The sequence below is a fragment of the Colletes latitarsis genome, chromosome 8 (genome assembly GCF_051014445.1).
Source record: "Colletes latitarsis isolate SP2378_abdomen chromosome 8, iyColLati1, whole genome shotgun sequence".
NCBI lineage: Eukaryota > Metazoa > Arthropoda > Insecta > Hymenoptera > Colletidae > Colletes > Colletes latitarsis.
Genome location: NC_135141.1, coordinates 33,026,539 through 33,049,584, shown reverse-complemented (window position 1 = coordinate 33,049,584; position 23,046 = coordinate 33,026,539). Strand labels below are relative to the sequence as shown.

The 23,046-nt window shown below is 34.0% G+C and overlaps 2 protein-coding genes across 4 annotated transcripts in view; one reads left to right on the top strand and one right to left on the bottom strand.

The window, feature by feature from the left end:
* The first annotated feature begins 88 nt into the window (after positions 1 to 88).
* Positions 89 to 8,044, top strand: Cta (Guanine nucleotide-binding protein subunit alpha cta). Its single transcript, XM_076771338.1, has 5 exons — positions 89 to 1,142; positions 2,124 to 2,384; positions 2,465 to 2,515; positions 2,598 to 2,815; positions 2,890 to 8,044. The coding sequence occupies exons 1-5, from the start codon at positions 921 to 923 to the stop codon at positions 3,245 to 3,247; spliced, it is 1,110 nt and encodes a 369-aa protein (XP_076627453.1). The 5' UTR covers positions 89 to 920; the 3' UTR covers positions 3,248 to 8,044.
* A 1,855-nt stretch (positions 8,045 to 9,899) lies between these two features.
* The window catches only part of Frl (formin-like protein), a 37,618-nt gene continuing 24,471 nt past the window's right edge, over positions 9,900 to 23,046 (bottom strand). The window contains exons 3-18 of one of the 3 annotated variants that reach the window (XM_076771329.1): positions 20,850 to 20,936; positions 19,947 to 20,053; positions 19,572 to 19,711; positions 19,289 to 19,467; positions 18,918 to 18,994; positions 18,527 to 18,842; positions 18,312 to 18,428; positions 17,973 to 18,213; positions 17,561 to 17,838; positions 17,092 to 17,359; positions 16,812 to 16,939; positions 16,294 to 16,738; positions 15,884 to 16,158; positions 15,624 to 15,737; positions 13,433 to 13,535; positions 11,857 to 11,999 (exon numbers count right to left, since the gene is read on the bottom strand). In XM_076771329.1, coding sequence (XP_076627444.1) covers positions 13,461 to 13,535; positions 15,624 to 15,737; positions 15,884 to 16,158; positions 16,294 to 16,738; positions 16,812 to 16,939; positions 17,092 to 17,359; positions 17,561 to 17,838; positions 17,973 to 18,213; positions 18,312 to 18,428; positions 18,527 to 18,842; positions 18,918 to 18,994; positions 19,289 to 19,467; positions 19,572 to 19,711; positions 19,947 to 20,053; positions 20,850 to 20,936 — 2,847 coding nt within the window. In that variant the 3' untranslated portion in view covers positions 11,857 to 11,999; positions 13,433 to 13,460. Of the gene's footprint in view, positions 12,000 to 13,432; positions 13,536 to 15,623; positions 15,738 to 15,883; positions 16,159 to 16,293; positions 16,739 to 16,811; positions 16,940 to 17,091; positions 17,360 to 17,560; positions 17,839 to 17,972; positions 18,214 to 18,311; positions 18,429 to 18,526; positions 18,843 to 18,917; positions 18,995 to 19,288; positions 19,468 to 19,571; positions 19,712 to 19,946; positions 20,054 to 20,849; positions 20,937 to 23,046 lie in introns of all 3 variants that reach the window. The other 2 variants (XM_076771327.1, XM_076771328.1) reach the window with 2 other exon arrangements.

Sequence of the window (23,046 nt, the reverse complement as noted above, 5' to 3'; positions counted from 1 at the left end):
ACGCACGATGTTCAAGAGGGTTCGTCGTCGCGCGCGTTGCAGTATCGACAAGGATAAAGAAAAAAAAGAAAGGTCTTCCGACGAATGACAGCGCGCAAAACCGATCACGCGGCCGAACCAAGAGGTGCGCTTTCGGTCGGTGTCAGGGACCATTCGCGTGTGCGTGTCCGCGTATGTGTGCGCCAGTATCTCACAACAAATATGTCGTCGTGATGGGGAGTACGTTTTCCCGTTTGCCGTTTCGCATATTTGTTCCCCCGCGTTATTATCATGTAGTTCGACATAGGTGAACTCTTGCGTGTTGTGTCTCGTCGAACACGGAAAAGTACAGGTGTGTACGCTCGTGTACGTGTGCGTGTACATGTGATAGGACTGTTAACCGAGGAGGAAGTTTTCTGTATCGAACGCTACGAGGGTCGTTTCATACTCGAAGATAAAGCCCGATGAGAACGATGCGCGAGTTAGTTCTCTTCCTCGGTAATTAGAACGATTATTTAATCATGTCCAATTCGCGAGGAACCAGAGAGGATCGTGGGCAGCCAACGGCGTGAGTCTCGCGATTAACGGTAGGTGTGGAGTTTCTCGTACAGAGTCGAAGCGACGACGTGTGTAACGTTGGGTTCAGCGGTCGCGTTCCCCGGCTACGCCTAGGTGAGAAATGCGGTTCTGAATCGCGACGTGCGCCGATCCTGTGTAATCACGAACAGGTTGTTTACGGAAGGGGTGGTCCCTTTGTTACGTGCATCACGTTACGATACGATACGTGCTCGTGAACACGGACTCGTGTACGAGTACACGCGCGCGTGTGTGTATGCGTGCACGGTGTTTAGCAATCAAGGATATATTCCTTTGGAAGGACGGCCTGACACGGAAAGACGGAAGGAAGGAAGGAAGGAAGAGGAGGGTAGCAGGGTAGCAAGATGGCGGGGTCCTTAACGTGGTCGTGTACTTGTTGCCTGCGGTTCAAGTTCAGCCCCGAGGAGATCGAGCAGCGTTACAAAAGTCAGGAGATCGATCGGATGCTGGAGAAGGATCGTCAAGCTCTTCGACGACAGGTCAAGCTGCTGCTCCTCGGGGCGGGCGAGAGCGGAAAGTCGACATTCCTTAAACAGATGCGAATTATTCACGGAATTAAATTCGAGGTAGGACATCCTCGATTTATAGACGAGAATGGTTTCGTTTCTGGCTTCGTTCCCCTTCGACGTGTCCCGCTGAACGTGCTCGTTATTCTGGCTAACGATTCTACGTCGATGCCGTGGACTCGTTCACGTTTAGAAAATTCCAATTTTGATTTTTAGGTTCTGTCAGTATTGTTGTAGGTGTTTCTTTAAGTGCTTACCCGCGAGAAAATGATTTACTTGAACATGCTATTTAAACGCGTATGAGAAAGTAGGTCTGAAGCAGGGATGAGTAATCTTTGTAATTTTTAGCTACCTGTAACATATTTTCATTTATGTAGAAACACAGTACTGTTCAGTTTTACATAAATCAACTAATTTACAGTTTGGTTTCCTCGAAGCTATGTTCGTATAAATAACACGTTTGAATAAAAGAAATATATATTTAAATGTAACAGTATTTAGAATATATAGTTTGGTATGGACTAAGGATGAAAAACTTGCAGTCTTTTTATACATTTTGTTAATTACAAATCTATTCCTAATTCTATGATTAGCGTTGTCTTTCTTGTTATTTATTCCATGAACAAAATACAGACAAAAAATAAACTACTAAATTGTTGATTCGTTTATGAGTTCCTAAAGAAACATTAATTTATATCTATTTAAGTATCAAAATTCATTGTATATGAATTATGTGGCCTTAGAAAGTGATGTAACATGGTCTTCTAATGCCAAGAGATTCCCTATTCTTGGTATAGACCGTTAAATATACATATTTCTTATTAGTCTGTTTGCTTTACAACTTATCATGCTTCTACTTACCCAATATAGGTGTTGTACAAGAAATAGATTGTAAGCTATATATAAGAAGGTTATAGAATGAACATACGAGTCTCTTTAAATTGTTATTTATAATTGTTTAATAAATTACACTTCTAAATAATTACATACCATTTATAAATATAGTACTTTTATTATTCATAGTATTCCTTTTCCTTTCAGCCTGAGTTAATAAAAGAATATCAACATGTAATTTATCAAAACATAATTAAAGGAATGAAGGTGTTGGTGGATGCTCGTGATAAATTAAATATTCCTTGGGAAAATTCTAAAAACTATGATATTGGTTACCAGTTGCTGAAATTTGAAAATACTATGGTACTAGATGCCAGATTGTTTCTCCATTATGTACCAGCTTTGCAAAGCTTATGGAAAGATGCATCTATCAGAAGGGCCTTTGATAGACGAAGAGAATTTCAATTAGTAAGTTATTTTGCACTAATTTTAATGTTTTGTATTACTTTCACAGTGCTTGTTTTTTAAGAATCTATTTTCCATTTCAGAGTGATTCGGTTCAATATTTTTTGGACAATCTTGACAGGATTGCTAGAATGGTAAAGTTCAATTAACCTATAAATTTTTTAAAAATTAGAAAAATGTATTTGTATTGTGAAATATTATCAAATTTCTTTACAGGATTATGTACCCACGCATCAAGATATTTTGCATTGTAGGAAAGCTACAAAAGGGATTTCAGAATTTGTTATACAAATTAATAATATACCGTTTTTGTTTGTCGATGTTGGGGGACAAAGATCTCAAAGACAAAAGTGGTATCAATGTTTTGATTGTGTTACTTCGATACTTTTTCTTGTGTCATCGTCAGAATTTGATCAAGTGTTGTTGGAAGATAGGTATGTTTTAATTACATTGACATCTTTGCATTTAAAACATGATAAAATTGTTATACGATATGTTTCATTTACAGAAGAACCAATCGATTGGAAGAGTCCAGAAATATATTTGACACGATAGTCAACAATATGATATTTGGTGGAGTGTCTATCATTTTGTTTTTAAATAAAACTGATCTGTTAGACAAAAAAGTGAGATCACCCGATACAAACGTTCGTTGGTACTTTCCGCAATTCACAGGGGATTCGCATTCCATGAAGGACGTGCAAAATTTTATATTGGATATGTTTATATCTGTTAAAAGGGACCCAAGAAAGCCACTTTTTCATCACTTTACTACTGCCGTGGACACAGAAAACATAAAAGTTGTGTTCAATGCTGTCAAAGATACAATTTTGCATAGAAATTTGGAATCGCTGATGCTCCAATAATGATAAGTGTACATAAAAAAAGAAACGACTTCCGATTTGAAGGTATGCATTCAACATTTAGCGTTTGGTACATAGTAAAGTGAAATTGTAGTTGAAATAAGTATTAGGACATTGATTAGAAAAGAATGTTCTGGTAAGACAATACCAATGTGTGTGTACCTATGTAAATCACGTGATTACTTCTGTTTATAACGGTAAATTAACGTTTTCATAATAGTTTTATACAAAGAAGTAAAAACTGCCTAATGAAAACACGTTGAAAATTTTTACTATGTACATACATATATATACATGAATATATGTATACTTATATACATGTATATATATTATATACGTACCAATAAGACATTTCCATCCTTTTTTATAAATATTAAAGGGTTGTAAGAAGACTAGACACTATTGTATATAGTAACTTGTATTCTATACATTGTCCATAATAATGGTTTTACATATTTGTATAAAAAAGGATCAGTTTGCTAATAGTTTAGCTAAAATTTTCTATTTTGTACAGATATTTAATCCAACGCTTCTTTTTTATATTAAAATGTGTAATGAAAACACTGGTCATATAACCAGTCTTTGCAAACATAAGAGTAACTTATTTTTTACTTAAGATTAATTATCTTTGTTAACATTGAATTATTAAGTAACAAGGAAACCAAATACTAGATCCATGCCATATAAACCAAATGAAACTAACCAGTTTGTGTTCAAATTGCTGTGTGCAAAAATTGTAAATTTTTAGTTACTGTTTTCTTCTTCAATTTGAGTTCAGAATTGCACACAGGGTTTCGATATTTCGCTATAATAACATGACTTTTTGTACTTTCATGTTCGTTATATTTTCGACTCGTCGTTTTTTGTACCTTTAAATTGATGTTCTGTTCTTTTCAGTTCACAATAAATTACATTTTGTAAGCAGTTATAATTAAAATTAATATAATTCTGATAGTAAAATATTGTTCTTTTGCGTACACGCGTGTTTTGTTTACGATATAAACATCCAGTATTTCGCACGATAAATTATATAGAAAAATTTATGACAAAATATAATAACCAATGTTTCAGTTTGTATTAAACGATTAAGTCATAGCTGTTCTGCTAAACTTCGATTTCGATAACTGGTTCTTATTTCAACATTACTATTTCTTTAAGAAAATTTACATTAATCAGTATTATTATTTCTTGTATACAAAGATTCAAACAAAGTTGGTTTTTCATTTTGTATGTAATAGCAATTCAACAGAATTACGTTTAATTTCTTATTTTATAAACGTACGATTGACTCCTTCCTGTGGCATTTAGCTCGATGAAATCCGGGCCCAAACGTTAGGCACGTCAGTGCACGGTAAACAGACCAGACTGATGCTAACACTGCTTTGTAACAGAGATTATAAGAATCGTGCCCGACTAACTCAATCTAATAAGTATATAACTAAAGTAAAATAACTAAAACTAAATCACGATCGTGATTTGCTGTCCGCGAGCCTGCCTCATGATGGTTACGTTTGGGCCAAAATCTTCGTCACGAGTCAGGCTCGTTTAAGTACAGGAAGGGGTTAACATTAAATAGTTGCAAATATTTTTTTATATACATTGTTGTTCTGATGTTTCGTAAATGTTTGGCAGTCAGCATTATCTAATATAATCAAAATAGAACTACTCGATTGTAACAAGGATAAACTGTTAAGATACTTGTTTTGTTTAATACTAAAAAATCATACATTTCAAAATTTTCTAATATTAGAAGACAGCGTCTTAAATTGGAATTACAAGCATTGCTATAATCAAGATTTTATGTAATAATGTTTATGATGAAACCAAAGAGTTTTTTTTTCTACAAAATGTAATCATATTTGTGCATGTAACTGCTTCAATTTGCCGTTTCGATCATTTATTACATAAAATCTTTGTTTCCCTTTTTCTTTCTATTAAAAGATAAGAAGAATTCAACATATTTAAAGTAATTTTATTCTGGATCGCTTATTTCTAAAATTAATAAAAATCAATATTTTGTTGTGTTTGTATATAAGAAGTTTTAGATGTAGTATAATAATACAAAATGTTAGGAAGTTGAAATTTTTGCATGGTTTATATTATGCAAAGACAATGAGAAACTTTGACAATTGGTGTATTTTCTTAACTGATATTTTTACATTCCTATAAAGTTAATCAGGTTCACTTTAATTGATATTCTTAGAATATATTTAAATTGTACCACATTTTTATAATGTTGGTACATTATTAATATCTCCAATGGAGTTATTTGCTTGAAAAGTAAATGATACAAAATTTTATACAATTTACACGTCCTGCATATACAGAAATTATCTATCGATTATGCTGTTGATTTAACTAGTTTTATCCGAATATTCGATTGAAACAATTCTTCGTACAATGCAACTAGGAACACAGAAATATAAAATTACAGGAAAATATTAGCAAATAATGGTACTGTTAGTCATATTTATCGCGAAAATTCGAGTATGCGGACATTAAATTGTTTCACAACAATTCGTATAAATTCTATTACGTATTTTATATTGCAATTGCTGTATATTCTTTTCCATTATTAACTGAACATAATTTACATATACTATTAGATCGAGTTTAATTTATTGTTAACATCTTGAGCAATTGAAGTAATTTATCCCATTAAATGTTACAAATATATCTCAAATTTACAATATTTTATCATGCTAACGTAATATCAGATTGATATACGATTTCTGATTCTAACAAAAATTTAATATTTGTACATTTGCTACTATTATTTTTACTTTTCTATAATGTTCGATGAAAAGTTAATGTCGGTGTACTCGATTTTTGGTTAGGGTGTATCAGACCTGGACCCTTTTGAAGTGACGTTATTTGAAATATCATTTCAAAGAACACGCTAGTCTATCTTGCAGAAACATTGAAAATAATAATTCTGTATTTGAAATAACAAACCTCTTCGTGTCATTAAAGTATTGAAACGATAACGATTACACTTGCATATTTTTATTTTCATTTCAAATAACATTTGTCCAGGTCTGTAGTACGTACAACGTTACTAGTTTTATTGCGTAAAAAATTGTTTTGATAATTATCATTATCATATTATTGATAATGTGTGTGTATTCGGTTCACAGTAATCGTAGTATCCGCATATTCGGATACTAATCGGTTAATAGCCCGGTTATATCTGGGTTTCAAGGCCTCTACTACCAAGTACTCATTGCGAGTAACATTTGAAACTTTTATAGAAATATTTTAAAGGAAAGTATACTCTTGATAGACCAGCAATCTGGGAGTCCATGTAGATAGAATGTGTACGTAAAATTTCTCTATCCTATACAAATTTTTCATAATATTTATGAGGGGAGGTCGGAAATATGAACGTGCTTTTTTTAGTCATACCTCAAATTGTAGGTTTTGATGAACTGTTTAAGAAACACCAACCCCCTTTTGAGCATAAATGATTACTCATTTTCGAGATAACTGGAGTTGAAAGATGAAGATTACGATATTTTCCATAGAGCGTTGGTTCATACAGTACTGTTCACATGAATTATTAAAAATGTTTATATTCGATAGTCTTAAACAAGTCATGCATTCATATAATTCGTGTTACATAAATAACCTTTCTCAAAAACATTTTGTCTATTAATACTTGTATATCAGAAGACATTTCAACGTCTTCAACGTTTTCCTTCGATATTTTTACAATTAGTTATCTTGTAGCCGAGTGATCGTCTACGTCCCGAAAGGAGTGTTTCTTAAACAGCATGTTTTTACTTCCGGTTCTCTTCTCGGATCTTTTTCTATACGAACAATTTATTTTATAAAGATTTAAACGTGACATATTTTTAACTAGTTCGGGAAAAAGTATCGCAGACACGTTTGACGAGCAGTTTTATTTGGGACACGAAGGAAATTGTTATTAAAACTTTGTCGTACACCGATTTACATCACACCATGTATCGTGCAAGTTTTCTGTCATGCTGTTCTAGAGTAACGAAAGAGAAAAAAGAAAAAAAAAAATGATAAAATGCCGCAAGTCATAACGCGCAACATGTTCAAACGTTTTTATTGTAATGCGAACTGTGAAGGCATAGTAACTTTGTGATAGAATCTTGCGAAAAGTAAAGAGGAAATGATTTTGTATATTTTTAGAGGCGTCAAAATTATTTTAATCTGTTCAATCTGATCGATTTTATGCATTTCAGTCTACGTGAGAAGAAAAAAAAAGAATGGAATTTATATATTCTATGATTATGATATCGTTGACGATGATACATCAGTGTTTTATATATAAATATATATACATGCGTTTAAAACGATTTTATTATGATTTGTATTATATTTACATTAGGTACTTTTATATGCATACCTACATTCTCAAATCATGGGAGATAGACATTTTGTAAACGGTCGATTCTCTTGTAATACGATCGCAAAAGGAAAAAATAAGTTAAAAAAAAAAAAAGAAAGAAATTGTAATTACAACGAACAATAGCTGGAGGGGTAGCACTGCGTGAAATTATGTTTGACTAATTAATTATTACTTAAACTTTCCCAATGATCGACTTACTAACTTTGGCTTTAAATCTAAAAGAACGAACTTTGTTTACAATTTACATTTTATTCCTATTCTCTCTTTATTCATTCTGTTGGAAAGCTTATCCCTAAAGACATCATAGAAATAAAATAGCCTCTAGATTAAACTTATCTTAATGCTACCCCACATATTGCAGCCTGCCAACAAGTCATTAACCGTGTTAAGTAAAATATTTATACAGTATATAATAAAAATGCATCTTAATAAGTTAATAGCAACGAACAATATTTTTACTATTTCTATCGTTGGATAATTATTTATTAACAAACACCTGCGAAACGAAATATTTTCTTGTAAGCTCGTATATAGTGCCGTAAAAATATAATAAAATGGATAGAGCAGGCTTTTAAGCTGCACACGACGAAGCAAATTGTTTGAAATACGATTTTCAGATGTTTTTTATACAAAGCGCAATTCTTATACAATTTCGAAGTTTTTACTATTTCCATCTCGCAATATGTATGAGACAGAACTTATTCTGTCTGTTTAGCGATAGTCATTTGTATATCCGAATTATATTTTATTTGCATTTTGCTATACATGATCTAAAGAATGTAGATATATTGTGCCTTTTGTATATTGTATATTTGTATATAAACATATTTTACATGAAATATTGTAATAATGTAATCTATTCACATAAACAATAAATAAAACTTTAGAAAATCGCGACTTTCCCTTTATAATTGCGTGTGTCGTTTTATTGGAAATGTAATTCGTTAGGAGATTAGCCCTGCGAAGCATTAGTTAAATAAAATGGCACTCAAATACGGAAGAAAATGTATCGATAAAGTCTATGTATGCATATATGCGTGTCTATATGGTACATTGGTATCACTTTTATTGTAGTAAATTTTATACAAAGTAAAGCACATGCCTATTTCGCATAACTTACTTAATAAAATGCACAATATTTACACTTTTGCAAAAAAATACATAAGATACGTTTTATTTTTTTGTTGCAATTGATTGAAATCGTTTCTTCGCGGTTCAGCAACGAGCAATATTATTATTTACGTAATATTTATAACACATAGATGTTATACTTATCTAAACATCACATTGGCAATTCGTCTACAATTAGTAGTAATTACATATTTTTTTTTTTATAACTACTAGCGCATTTTATATATTACAATAATATTTACAATCTTATGTTATCGTATATTAATACAGGGCGAGGCGCATTACGTTATCACAAAAAAATGTTTCCATTTCCTCGAACGATACAAACAAATATCCAAGTACCAAATTAGTTCCAGAGTTCAAGAAGTTACATCTGATACTAGAAATTCTCACGCTTAAGGTAATTTGTAGGTTATGTTATTGCAAGTCATTAAATTTGCCTCGACGTTAATTACAACATAGTACACAAAAAAGCATATAGTCCCGTTTAAAAAGAACCATCGATAATTTCCAAATCTAGAAAGTACGATCGACTAAATAATTTCTTAGATTCTCTTTCATATTGTCTAGAGAAACGGAGATTTTATAGATGATAACGTTAGGTGTCTCGCCCCGTATAATATCAAAAACGTACAAAAGTGAAAATATAATTTTATTATTTTCCAAAAAACTTGGGATATGTAACCACCCAGAAAAACGCGTATAAAAAATTTATGCGTAACTTTACCAAAACTTTGTTTTGCAATACCCTTCAAAATCACCTCGAAAGATGAATCGCATTAGTCATTATGTGGTATATGTATATTGTTTCTGTTACACGGCAATAGACAATGCGATAGACTGATGTTCCAGTCGGCCCAACTATAACGCATGATTCAATATGCGATACTTGTGTAGCTAAGAATTCAGGATATCAAAGAATAACAAATTGTTTTCTATTGTTATGTGGTTCTCTGAATCGACTTAAATCTGTATCATACCGCCATATTATATTACTGTGAATGTCCTTGCACTATAAACGTTCGAAAAATATGTTTATCGCGTATGTTATATAGAAATTTTAATTAGATTTTTTGGTTATCCTGAATAATTGAACACATTCTATTCTTATACTTCTATTTTACTCTACGTTATTCTACTCTGTATAAAATCCAGTCGAAATATTGCGTTGTATGCGTTATAGTAGAAACGACTGTGCTAAATTCTAGTATGCATTTATCGTTATATTGAGCGTATCTTGAGGTCCTGACGGAATGTACCAAGTTGTGCTAACTCTATGCGTTACATGTTACAAAATAAGAAATTCTTTAAAAAATGTCTTGTCAAATCTAACTTGTTTTTGCATTCGTTTGGTTACTTAAATATATTTCTTTTGTTAAATGGAAATTCACGGAGACAATTGACTTTCAGACTTACAGAAAAATATGCTGCAAAATTTGCATTTTAGAACCTTCCATATCATTCATGTAAATACATACAATTTTATTACTTTTCTGTGGAAAATAGTTGTTTTGTCGTTTGAAAAATGCATGAGGTGTTTTGGTTTCTTACATCCATGGAATGTTACGTTTAGTTAGTACCTGTAACTGGTCAGAAGTTGTTTGATAAACATTTTGATTAACGTTTGAATTTCATTTAAAAATTATCTTTATGCCATTTACGATTCATATTATTCACGAATTTCAAAATTATGCAATTTCTCACTCTTATTTCTCTCAGAAATTTTCTCGGAACAAATCAACTTATATCGATTAAATTAGAAAATTATAAATATCTCGAGCGCACGTAACAATCAACAATATTTAAATGGAAACAATTTACGAGTCTAATTGCTTAAAGACATTAATTATAGAGAGCAATGCAAAAATAATCGTACAATTTTTTTTTTTTCCTTAATGCGCGTCCTTAAGTTTGATTTTAACTAATGCTTTGTACAACAAAGAGTAAACACATTAAACAATTTATAGAACTTCGACGATTTGTTAACGCTGTCACTAGAAATGTCACTGAGACAGTTCACCTTCTGCATTCAAAATTCTTCAGCTATCGGCGAATTTATAGCACCGCATAAGTGACTTGTATGCGTAATATTAAATTCGAAAATTCCTCCCTACGTCGCCATGTCTACCGACACTACATTTAGCGTTTGTAAAACCTTCTCGAAAATGTACGAGTACAAATAAGTCTTTCATGTTGGCTAGTTAAAAGTTTCAATGGTGCTCGAACAATTACGACTTTGGGATAAAAACTATGTCGATACTATTTTGTTAATGAATAGGATTGATTCGACTTAGGCATATAGTAAATGTACAACTTATGTGGTCGATATTCTGTTACAGTTTAACCCTCAGAAACTAAAAATAATTTGATTTATCGAGGGTTAATTGTTACGCGATAACAGACCTGGACAAATTTTATTAGAAACGAAAATAAGAAATATTTTAATCATTTGTAACTTACAGTGTTATTCGGAAATAACTGAAATATCGATGTTTTTAAAAGAATAAGTATTTCAAATAATGAAGTTATTTCATTATTAAAGATAATAAATACTTTAAATGATGAAATTATTTCATTATTTAATTATAAATGTTCGCTTATTTGTTATTTGTATCCATAGAATATATAGGAACCCATTGGACTCTGTATATTTGTAATTGATACAAATCGTTACCACAACACGTCTTCGAAACTATAAATAACTACTTTGTTTAATTCATTATCATTTCAATATTTAAATACTGCTAAGTTTTCTGAATACATTGATATTTCCGAAAGTATTTCATTACTTTAAATAGAGCATTACTATTTCGAATGTTACTTCACGACATTTGAAGTAACATAACGTAGTTGTATTTAAATATGAAATGATAGGAAAATAGAATAACGTGTTATTTGAAATAATATTTGAAAAGTGGCCAGGTCTGCACGATATGGATCAAACTATCGCGGAGGACATAATTAAAGTTTTCTTTTCGTTGGAAAGGTGTCGTATTTTTTGTTTAAAATGAGATTCGAACAAAATGCTACTTAAAGTTCCAGTTCCTCGGCTGTACGAGAAAGTCTATGATTATCAATGCGTCTACGTTGACTTCGCCTAACTGCATCCGCTCGTCGATACGGTTCCGACCTTAACCCAAGAAGAATGTCTTCCAGAGCACCATTGTAAACTTCATCCTGCTGCATCAGCTTCTTCTCTTGAACCAATCTCGTTTTGTTCTTCAACTCGTTTATCACAGCGTCCTGCGAACGTGGAAAATTACGAATCGTTTATTAATTTTTCTGTTCTAACCTCAACGGCACGTTGATATTTCGTAAAACTTATTCAAACGACAAGGATGAATTATCTGAAAACAATAAGTATCGTTCGCCGATACTTGTCACACCAAATAGTTATGCTTAATACGTAATAAATACTATCTTCTGTTGACCCCAATTAATTTAAGTAATTCGTTAATTAACATTATAGTTTTTCGTACAGTGGTACAGATTTTGCACTCCGAATTAACACTTTTGCAAAACATATTCATCCTTTTGCGAATCAAATTCACCTTGTAGGCAAAAAGGTCAATTTGGGGTGCAAAACTTTGATATAGATAGCGAAAATAAGAAAGAGAATAAAGGTTCTAGGTTTCTGTTCAGAGATAGCATTTGTAAGATCGGTTCTTATAATAGTAAAAGTAAAAATTAAAATAAGTTCCACTTGAAAGCACTTTACTATGAGCCTAAAAGATTTCTAATTGTAATTTCAAACTATCCATTTGAGTAAAAAATAATTAACTACTTTAACTTTGAATAGTTGATGTTTTGCAAAATGAGTATCGCTCGAAACTTTTTATTTTTTCTACATGGAAAGAAATTATCGTATATGCAGCATGTTTAACTAAAAAAAAAAAAGAGGAACTAAGTAATCGTACCTCAAAAATAAAACTAAGTTTCTAATTAGTATGCATCTTGCTATAAAAGTTTTATTCGTGCCTAGATTTTCGTGTTATTAATTATTAATAGTAAGTACAGCTAATATAACTTTAAATTCAACCGTTGTATATCGTTAATTCGTATGCGTCTAATCTATGAGACTTTTGGCAGTAGCATAGGAAAGTGATAATAGAGGACTTCTCTCAGGCAACATCAATGCAAGCTAGAACACATGCCAATGCATCTTTTGATTCTTTGTTAATGATATAAATCGAGTGAATATGTATCTTTACCACGAGTATCGGAAAACAGTTCTTCAGAAAATTAATGCAAAACAGTAAAAAAAAATGAACATTCACGATTTTACAATTTTTATATCGAAACGGGATATATTTTACGTAGAAATATATGTAATGTCATTTATTTAAATATAGATAATTAAAATCAAACGTTCTTTAATTTCCGGATAACTGACACGAAAGTGTTGCAAATAGATCGGCGAGATTTAATCGTTGAAAAAGAATACGAATACGTTATTTTTTTTTTATTACAAATAAATAATATTTTTCATAAACAAATGATATATTGGTTAAAAGAAAAAGTAAATAGAGAACTGTTTTCGATCGTGACGTACGGTATATGTACTTCGTACGATAATAAAAGCTGAACCTACACATGTGTTGTCTTAGTGCAGTGTATGTGCGAGTGCAATCATTAAAAATATGTTATTAGGAGGAAGTGAGTGAGCACAGACTTACATGTTGTGAATTGTTACGTTCACTATAGTTACGTTCTGAGCTCCAGTTCATTAAGATGTCGGTGTAACAGACTCTTGTTCGTGTTACAGCAAAATTTCGGTGACTTTAAATCCAAATAAATATGTAACAAATAAGAAAAATAGATGTTCGTGAGATACCTTAATAGACGTTTCGTCTGTTCAAGAAACGGAAAAAAAAGTGCTAAACAGCACTCTCGAAATAATCATAATCATCATAATTATGTAATAATCCCTGTAAAGTATCATGCTATCTCACAACATGCAGCGAAACGAAATTCCATCTAAATTAATTTCCGCGTGAGCATTGTGTTTTGCAAAAATAATTACTGCTTCTTTCATTCACACTTACAAAGAGAGGTCATTGCAATTAAATCGTCGATTTCAATCAAATTGTGTTGTGTACTTTGAGCAGAATCGAGCAGATAAACATCTAAAGGTATGTGCAAATGTGTATTGTTTTTAATTAAATTTTTTGTTGTCGCTGTTGTTTAAAGTAAAAAACAATATATTTCGAATTGTTAGAACGAATAATGTAATTCTGAAATTTAATTTCTAACATTTCTAATTAATCTTGTGTTGTTTATGGGGTTATTAATGTTTTACAACAAGATCGTCCACTTTTAGGTGTAGAATACATTAGAAAAATTCACTCGTTTATTGCTCATTTACACTTTAAGTATACTAGACAAAATTTGGTTGAAATAAGCAATTCCATTGCTGAGACCCATCTTTGTGTTAGTAAAGCTGATTAACATCTTGGTACAAAATTGTATTTCGTATTTAATATCGACGGTTTCATTAAAAAGAATTGTAATAGTAAGATTATCAATATATCAAATAACCAATCAAGACAAATCAAATTAAAACGTGTTATTCAATGATGGTAGATGATTCTTCCCCGAATTGCATTGTATAAACAATTAGAAAATGTTATAAGTGTCAAGGTATGCAAGATTTACTCACAAAGCATAAATCATGCGTTGTTATAAAAAAAAGTAAACGTATTTGAAAAGCGCAAACACGTTTAAAATTGCATCATCATACATCGAAGTATAAGGTTCTAGCTTTACGTCATATATGTAAGTACATACAAGCATCAAACAGAAATCGAACGGTAGATTTGTTTCACAAAATTGTAACTACTATTTTTTTTTTTTATTTCAAGAAATATATTCGTTAAAAATGTATTAAAAATGTGAATCTGTTTGATGCCTCCTAATTTATCATATTATGTCGTGTTCCTTAATTTATGTAGCCAACATTAATTTGAAACGCTAATGTTTCTGTTATAACGCCATGCTTGCTTTCTAGGCCTCCAATATTCGTTCATAAAATTGTCAGCGATTATAAATATTTTTCTTACGTTCACAAAAAACTGAAATTTGAACAGTTGATTGTGATATTGATAAAAAAAATAAATCGGACTTTCATAGCATTGATGTTGAGAGAGGGGGGAAGGGAAGGAAATTGTGTTTTTTGGATGTGGTTATAAATGGTTGGTAAAATGCCATAGTGTTGATTATACTATACTAGGCAGTATGATTGAAATTATAAGAAATTAATTTGAAGCGATAAGCATAGCTTTCTGTGCATACAATTATACAGGGTTCGAAATAGGTCAACTTTACGAGCATGTTCCGATCATAGTTAAGATAAAAGATTTAGACCTCAGAATTCCTTGATAGTAATAATTTAAATTTAGACATACATATTTTACATATGGTGCACGAATATGGCTCTTCTTTTATCTTCACAATGAACAGAATATGCTGCCAAAGTTTGGCCACGTGCTTCGTAAACACCCCGTATATGTTATCACAAAATATAGAATTATATTAATGCATTCAACCCAGATATTAATAAGTTAATTATATATAAAAAAATTATTATTCTTGCTTAAAATTAGTAACGTCTAAATTACAGGGATAAATATATTAAAATAAGCGAAATGTTAATAAGCTTAAAAAAAGAAAAATAGATCACACACATTAGATGCAACTAAATTATTTCTAAGTTTCAACATGGTATACGTTAATAGGAACAAATTTGTCTTAGATACGAGATAATAGATGCGTAACGTGCACAAGATGATCATGATAACGATGGTAGACATTTACAATTCTATGTTGCTTAAATGAACAGATAAAGAATAAGTAAATAGTAAAATATACCTGTTGTTTCTTTTGATTTAATTTATTTCGTTTAATGACTTCCTCTGACGTGTTCAAAGCTTCCGCGGCGGCAGCCTCCAATCTACGACGCTGTTCGTTTTCTTGATCCGCAGCCTGAAAAAATACTTTGCTATGCACTATCTTTTTCCTTGATCGTTGATATAAATATTAAATACGCTTTACTCTTCGTATGAACGAACGAAAATCACAATGTAATCTGTCAATGTACGCACAGATTATGTTTGATAGCAAAAATTTACCTTAAATGCTCTTGCGAATCTAACGAGAAGGGAGAAGAATGTATTAGCGTCGGCTTGTCTCGGACTTTCGCCAAAAAACTCAACGCATTCTCGAAACACTTCACCGGCGGTACGGGCATCAGATTTCAGACGACGTAACTTTTCCTCGGAATTATTTAAGAAATCCCGCAGTACCGTATTATGTTTCTCTTTACCACGAAGTTCGAATTCTTTCCTTACAAGGTCCATACCCTTTTCTAACTCGTGCACGTCCGTTGTTATATTTTCTAGCGAGACTGAAATCAGTGGACGAAAGGAAATTATATATACGAGAATAATATTCTTAAAAAATGCGTTAATACTCTGTAGGCATACGTGTTGTAAGAAAATTCTTATCGCAAAAGAAACAGCTAAAATAACGATATACAAACCTGTCGCGGCTTTATCGATATACATAAGTTCCGACTCAAAATTAATAAGTTCTGGAAACTTGACTCGTATAGTTGCCACGATATAATGTAAGAGGCACATTCTTTTATCCGTTGATTTTGTATCGAGCAACGTATCTAAACTCTGCAGCTTAAATCCATACGCCGGCCCCCGTTTGCTACTGTTCAGATAGTTACCGAATGCAAGGATAATTTCTAATACTGCTCTTAACTTCTTTGAACTCTTAACCGAACTCGATGCAGATATCACAGCATGTATTTGCGGGGTAATAAGATGCAAATTGTCAAAAAAGTTCCCAATATAATTCATGATGGACAACTTCGTCGATATCCTTTCCACTTTGCCCAGCTGCATTAAAAATTTGTCTTCCTCCGTTAGAAGGTTGACATTTTTCTTTTCGATGATGTACTCTCTGTATGCTTTTATCTGTAACACCGTAAGCGCGTCGTATTTTATTGTCAGAAACGGTTTTCCCGAGCGGTAGCAGAATAAATCGTACCTCTTGATCCGTAGGCACCATACGTTGCAGCAACTCTACATTTTCCAACGAAAGTACTTTCAAGTCGAGAGCATTTACGGCCGAAATTACTTTCTCTACCGGCATTTCCATTTTTCTTCGCGAAATAGCTGCAGAAACGTTAATATTTGTAATTCCGCGCTTGGCGTACGTTCCAAAAGAGTCGGTAAAAAGTGTAGATTTTGTTGTTACAGCAGCAAAAAATACGAATATGGAAGTTTTTATAATTTAAAAAGAAAAACATCGTTTTGTACATACGTACCAATATTTCGTAATCTAGTGTGTTCCAGGAGCGATACGTTTTCTGGTTTCTTGAATCTTTTACTCGGAAAGCTATGGAGACCGTCGATTTCGCTGTTACCATTAGCTATATGTCCACCCAAGCCTATTTTGAATCGTTCTTCAAAATCCGAAAAATCTATGTAATTGTGTAATCGATCGTCATCCAATTCGTTAAAGATAGTGCCTCGTACTTGGTTAGGCTTTAAGGCGATCCAATTCAACGTGGGGAGTTTGTACTTCGTTTGAACCTGCGATACAGAAGTACAAACATATTATCAACGGGATTAAATACAGAAAATTTATCGAGAACCAAAGTTTGCGCCATAAACAAGGGCCTAGCGTTACTACGAGTATCATGAAAATGCAATTAACGACAATCTTTACAGCACTTACATATCGATGAATATTTAATGTCACGCGATCGAAGTATTCCAAATTTGCAAACACACCTTTCGTTTAATAGTCATTGCTCCATCCGGCGCTTGCATCATGCCAGCAGGTGGTGGAGGTATAGGTACAGGTGGTGGTAATTTTTGATCCCCGGGAGAAAGAGATGCCATAGGAGGCGGAGGTGGGCACGGAGGTGGAGGTGGTGGAGGTGGCGCAGGGGCCGCTGGAACCGATGTTGGTTGTTCCAACGTTGGCGACGGAGTCGAATTAAACGTAGAAGACGTTACGTTGTCCGAATTACTCATTGGACTCGTCGCGGATCCATTACGGTGACTCGCTGTTAAAATCAAAAACACTGCTTATTAAAATACCGAATTATTTAAAGATAGTGTTTCTCAACATGGACGTAATGGATCTTTATAGACTTTCGACTGTACTCTGATTTTAAATGTAAAGAGACGTAAAACATACCTGTGGAACCTTTGGTGAGGGTACCCGTAAGAGTTTCTAATTCAATAATTTTGTTTTCTAAAACGCTTTGCCTTCGAGCAGAGTCTTGTTTCTGTCTCTTTAAAGCTGTAAGCTCCTCCTCGGCCAGTCGTCGAGCGTCCACGGCATCGGCATACTCCACTTTTAATGCACCTAGTTCAGTCTCTAACTCCGCTAATTTCGCGAGCGATTCTCTCTCCAATTCTGTCATTCTATCGTGTGCCTGTTTTCAGAGCATAAAACGTTCGTGAAATAGTTAGCGTCGACACACCGACTGTCGCACATTCATCAGATTGATCTATTATAAAGGTATACACTTACGTGACCAAGTTCGTCTTCCAATTCAGCTACTTTTTCTAATGCGGCAGTCTTAGTTTCACTGTCTTCCATTAAGGCAGCTACATCGAATACATTATCTAGATACGCAGAGATTTGAACCTGAAGAGAAATTGTTATATATGAACATAGTACTTCGAACAAGTTATTGCATAGACTCTTAATTCTGGAATGATTTTATATTTTTTACTAAGACTGACCTGCAAATCCTCACTCTCGGTGTGCCTAAGTTTCTCCAGATACTCGTCTAATCCGAGTTTCGTAAATTCATATTGCAGGTGTACCCTGAAATTCATATCTTCCACCGAATGAACAACGATATTCACGAACTGCATACAAGCGACCATGAATTCTATGTGAAAACTGTCGTATTGGGTGAAATATGCCATGAGCGTTGTAAATCTTCGCCTTTCCGTGCAGACTACCTTGAAATTGTCAAACGCGGACAGGATAATCTCATGGCCACCCTTAACGAGGCAAATTGCAGCAAGAAGTTCCAGCACTAGAGCCTTCGTTCTGAAAGAGCAATATTCTTCTTTGTGTTGATCGGTAAAAGAAACGTTACTTTCGAGAAAATATTTATATCTTTACCTTAAACTTTTGTGCATTAAGCTAAGCGCGATGCAATTGATTGCTTCTCGATGTTGTATAACCATGTTGAAACCGTACTGTAAAAATGAGATTTTATGAAACTGAAGAAACATAAACAGCGGTAGTGGTATTTGCATGTATCAATGGACCAAAAAATGGTTATTCGATAGTAATATTTATTCTCCATTTTGCAGAATTGTTATCCATTGCTGAAATAGAATTCTGGCCACCTCTGTCTCTGGTAAACCTCCCCAAAAAGAATTTGTCAAGGAAAATGGGAACCAGAAGACAGAAAGTGTGAACAGCTGATGAACTTTTCGCAATCTCGAGATGACGTCCTTGTACCAATTCTTCTACAGACAGTTTTATACCTTGTTATTCATGATGGCACGCATGCAGAGTATGCAAACGTGAATGTCATCTTTCGCTTCGCCCATATTCAGGCGTGCCACGTGCCGAGATCTCCTTTTAACACCGGGGCTATCCTTGAGCTCGTGGAGAGGAGGCCTAAGGCAGCCGTTATTTAAGGGCGAAGTGTCCCCAGGACCACCTGGAAAATAATTACAGACGGTTTGCATTAACCAATTAAATTTCTTCCAGGACTTTGCCGTAACAGAGACGGATGCTGGCGCGTGAGCCAGCGTACAGACTTACCGGTTTGTAATTTTTCTTCGAAACTTGTGTGGGATTCTAAAAGACGTTGCTCGTGCCTCATCATGAGTAACCTGAAGCTAAGGTAGTCTATAAGGGCGTCCAGGCCTTGGTTCTCCTCGTCTAGGAACTCCCTCACCCATCTAGATCATTGTTCAAATAGTAACTTTTTTCACAAATATTGTTCTACAGGGAACTGATTCCAGCGATACAAAACACAATTTTTCCAGATTAAGACTTTTACGAGATTAAGGTGGTATTGTAACCTAGCAGTTTTGAGAAATTGTTTACTGTTTTTTATTTTTTTTATAATTTAGAGGGATTCTCTAATTGTGTATTAGCTTCCCAAGCGTTTTTAAATATAGTATTCGAGCTTACTCTATGTGATTCGTGCGTAAGGAGATTTCCAAATCTCGGAGTACTTGGGTGGACGTTGACTCCCCAACTATTTTTCTTTTCTGGAAGAACGTAAGGAAACGATACGACTGTATAATCGTTAGTATCCGTCGTCAGACTTTTACCAGCGGAAAACGAACCGAAAATAAACGGGCATTTTGCAGCACAAGAACTAAACATTTTATCAAATGTTATTATAAACATTCTCAAGGGGGGGTATAATTCGTGGTACAACCGAAAAAGAAATGATTCCTCGCGAATAAAATATATGTTTATAATTTTCATCCTTCGTTGCACATATTTTATTCCATCGGATAATTTAAACTAGGCTTGTTTAAGTATTTTCTAAATTTATTAATACTCGACCTAAATATTGAGTGAACACATTAGGCTATTAGATGTTTCCATAAACATCGTGTGAAAGTCCCGTAAAGTATCTTAAACGAATTTTACACAGATTGGTTTTATCAGGTTCCCTGTCAGGCACATTATGTAATAGAGGGTTAAGAAAATCAAGTTAGAAAGTTCGTGAAGCGTACACATGTGTATTCTACTGCATTAACCCTTTGTGGACGAGCATTTTGGGGACTAATTTCTAACTATACCACCTTCAATCTTTTTACAAACAGAAATAAGTGTCGATTAATGTTTATATACTCGATTCCCTAAAAAACAAAGCAGTATACAAGAAGATTTTACGTCGCGTTTCAGATGTATTTTTTCCACAATGAGTCAGCTCTCCTTCGGTTGTACCGTGGATTATACCCACCCTGCAAATGCTTTTACGTCTCGAATCGTTAGTTTAAATCCAATTCACGTTGCAACGTAAGACAGACGAACGTACGAACACAAAGAAAACAGAAAAAAAAACAAAATGCAACATACTCGATGGCTTCGCGATGCTTTTGGATCCAGGTAGGTGCGTAACTTTGCTAAATAATAGGATGGCGGATCCTTTGCTTGTACTCTTTCCTGAAAATATCAATATACAATACATTATTTATTGATTTCAATATCCTGTTCACTCAAAAAAGAATATATTTGTTGTTTATTATTCCAATAAAAAGTCCACTCATAGGGGGGCACGCAGAGTGTTGCAATTTTGAAAGGGAGATATATGGCGCGAAAGATTTTAATCCATTGAAACGATGCGTTTCAGCGGGGTTTAACGAGTGCCTTCGTAATCAACGTGTGTGCAATTCCACACTCGGTGGCTTTAATGGGCGAGGCTTCTGCAATTTTCTGTGTAGAACAATATCTCACGGTTTCCTAAATGCGCACATGCTTGCGTGCTTGCGTGCACGCACGAGTGTGTGCCTGTGGCACTAATTTGGATAATTTCACGCGTGTGGGCACATTCCTCGTATACATTTTCATCTCGCGATTATATTTACACGCTGATGTAAAAGGATATTCATTATCTCGCGCTGAAAAATTGCCCCTTTTGTTTCTCGATAATAATTTATTCGTCAAATTTGTTCATAGTTCAAATTCGAATTTTTATTTAAAGGGTATTAGAATTTTCAAGAAAAAGTATTTTCAGAAAGGTTTGAGGCTTTGTACAAAGGCAATGGCGAGTCCACGCTCGTCATGAAGTCTAATATACGAAAATAGTAAGAACTTTCAGAAAGTTTGATTTAACATTTCTATAGGTATAAGAGAAAAATAGCCTAGAGTCAATCGCTACCGGTTGGTAAAGTGTTAAGGAATCGAACAGAGGGCGTCGAATTTGTGCAAACGGGCGCACGTGTGTGCATCTGTGCATCCGCGCCGGTGAACGAGGGATGCTGTACATTTTTTTGCGGCCCATTTTCTTGTATCGTATAATAGCACGGCTTGCATTACATCCGTGTCGAGTTACCCACATGCCCTACAGGCCAGTTCAAAAACCAAGACGGGCCACCCGATGACCCCGAACGAACGGGGCAACCCTGTCGCTTCAAGAATATCCTATTTCACGAATAGATTCTGGGCTACAGCGTCGAACCAACGCCGACTATTTGTGCCGGTTATATTACGAAAGTGACCCAAGTCACATATTTCCCGCTTCGAGTCATTAAAAAAAAAAAATAAATAAATGGACGACGATTTTCGAATTATTACAATTATTAAGATTATTAAAGTTCCGTTGTTCAGACAGCCTTATAATAATTTCAATAAACAAAAGCTTTGGTACAAGTAACCAAACAGATACAACGAACATAATACATTTGCAAATTGAAGAGGAAGGGGAAAATATCAGATCCTATTAAAATTTTCGCTTCTCCGTTCGTTAATTTCGTTCGCGCGCGGAAGTTCATTATTCCGGAGTTTTTAACGTCCGAAATAATTTGAAAGACGAGACCCGCTTAATTTCCGTGCATCTCGTTCCCTTCGATCCAGACGACTCGTCAAATCCATTTTGTACTTTCTACTGTGCTAGCAGAGCTCGCGAAAGAGAAGAGAGTAATTTCCACTCGAGACGAATTTCACCCTAGCTGCTTGGCTCTTGTCGGTTTAACGAGGCGAATGGTCCACCTAAACCGCAAAAAACCTTTCATGGACTCTTTAGAGGAGTCCTTTGTAGCTTTTTCTTCCGTGGATTCGGGATACAAAACCAACTAATGTGTGCGTAAAACCGTCCCGGTCTTCCATAGAAATGCTTTAAAGGCTCCCTGGCACGAATAAGGAAAGGCATCTGACTTTTACTACAAGATTACGAAACACGTTTGAATCTCTTACGTTATGGTGGAATATTTTCTCCTTCGTTCAAGCTAGGAAATCGCGAGCGCTTAGATCAACGCTTGGCATGACTATCGTTGAGATATTAGGGCATCAAGTGTCTTAATTTAAATCTCCTTTTAATAAAAAATAATAACGATAATCAGATTTTTATATAGAGAATAAAAAACATTTTTCTGTCTCGTTATTTCATAGGATCGATAGTTTAGGCATTATTTCGTGTATTTTGAAGGAGTCTGTATGGGTCGTGAACCCGCATTCATTGGCCGACGTGGAATTAGAGGGGTATGAAGGGCAAAGATCTCAGAATGCGCCGATTAACAATACGTTCGTCAAGTTAAAGGCCGATTACGTCATTCTT

Coding starts and splice junctions, on each gene's coding strand:
- Cta (XM_076771338.1), top strand. CDS start 921: ATGGCGGGGTCCTTAACGTGGTCGTGTACTTGTTGCCTGCGGTTCAAG. Junction 2,516..2,597: donor TTGACAGGATTGCTAGAATG/GTAAAGTTCAAT, acceptor ATTTCTTTACAG/GATTATGTACCCACGCATCA. Junction 2,816..2,889: donor CAAGTGTTGTTGGAAGATAG/GTATGTTTTAAT, acceptor TTTCATTTACAG/AAGAACCAATCGATTGGAAG.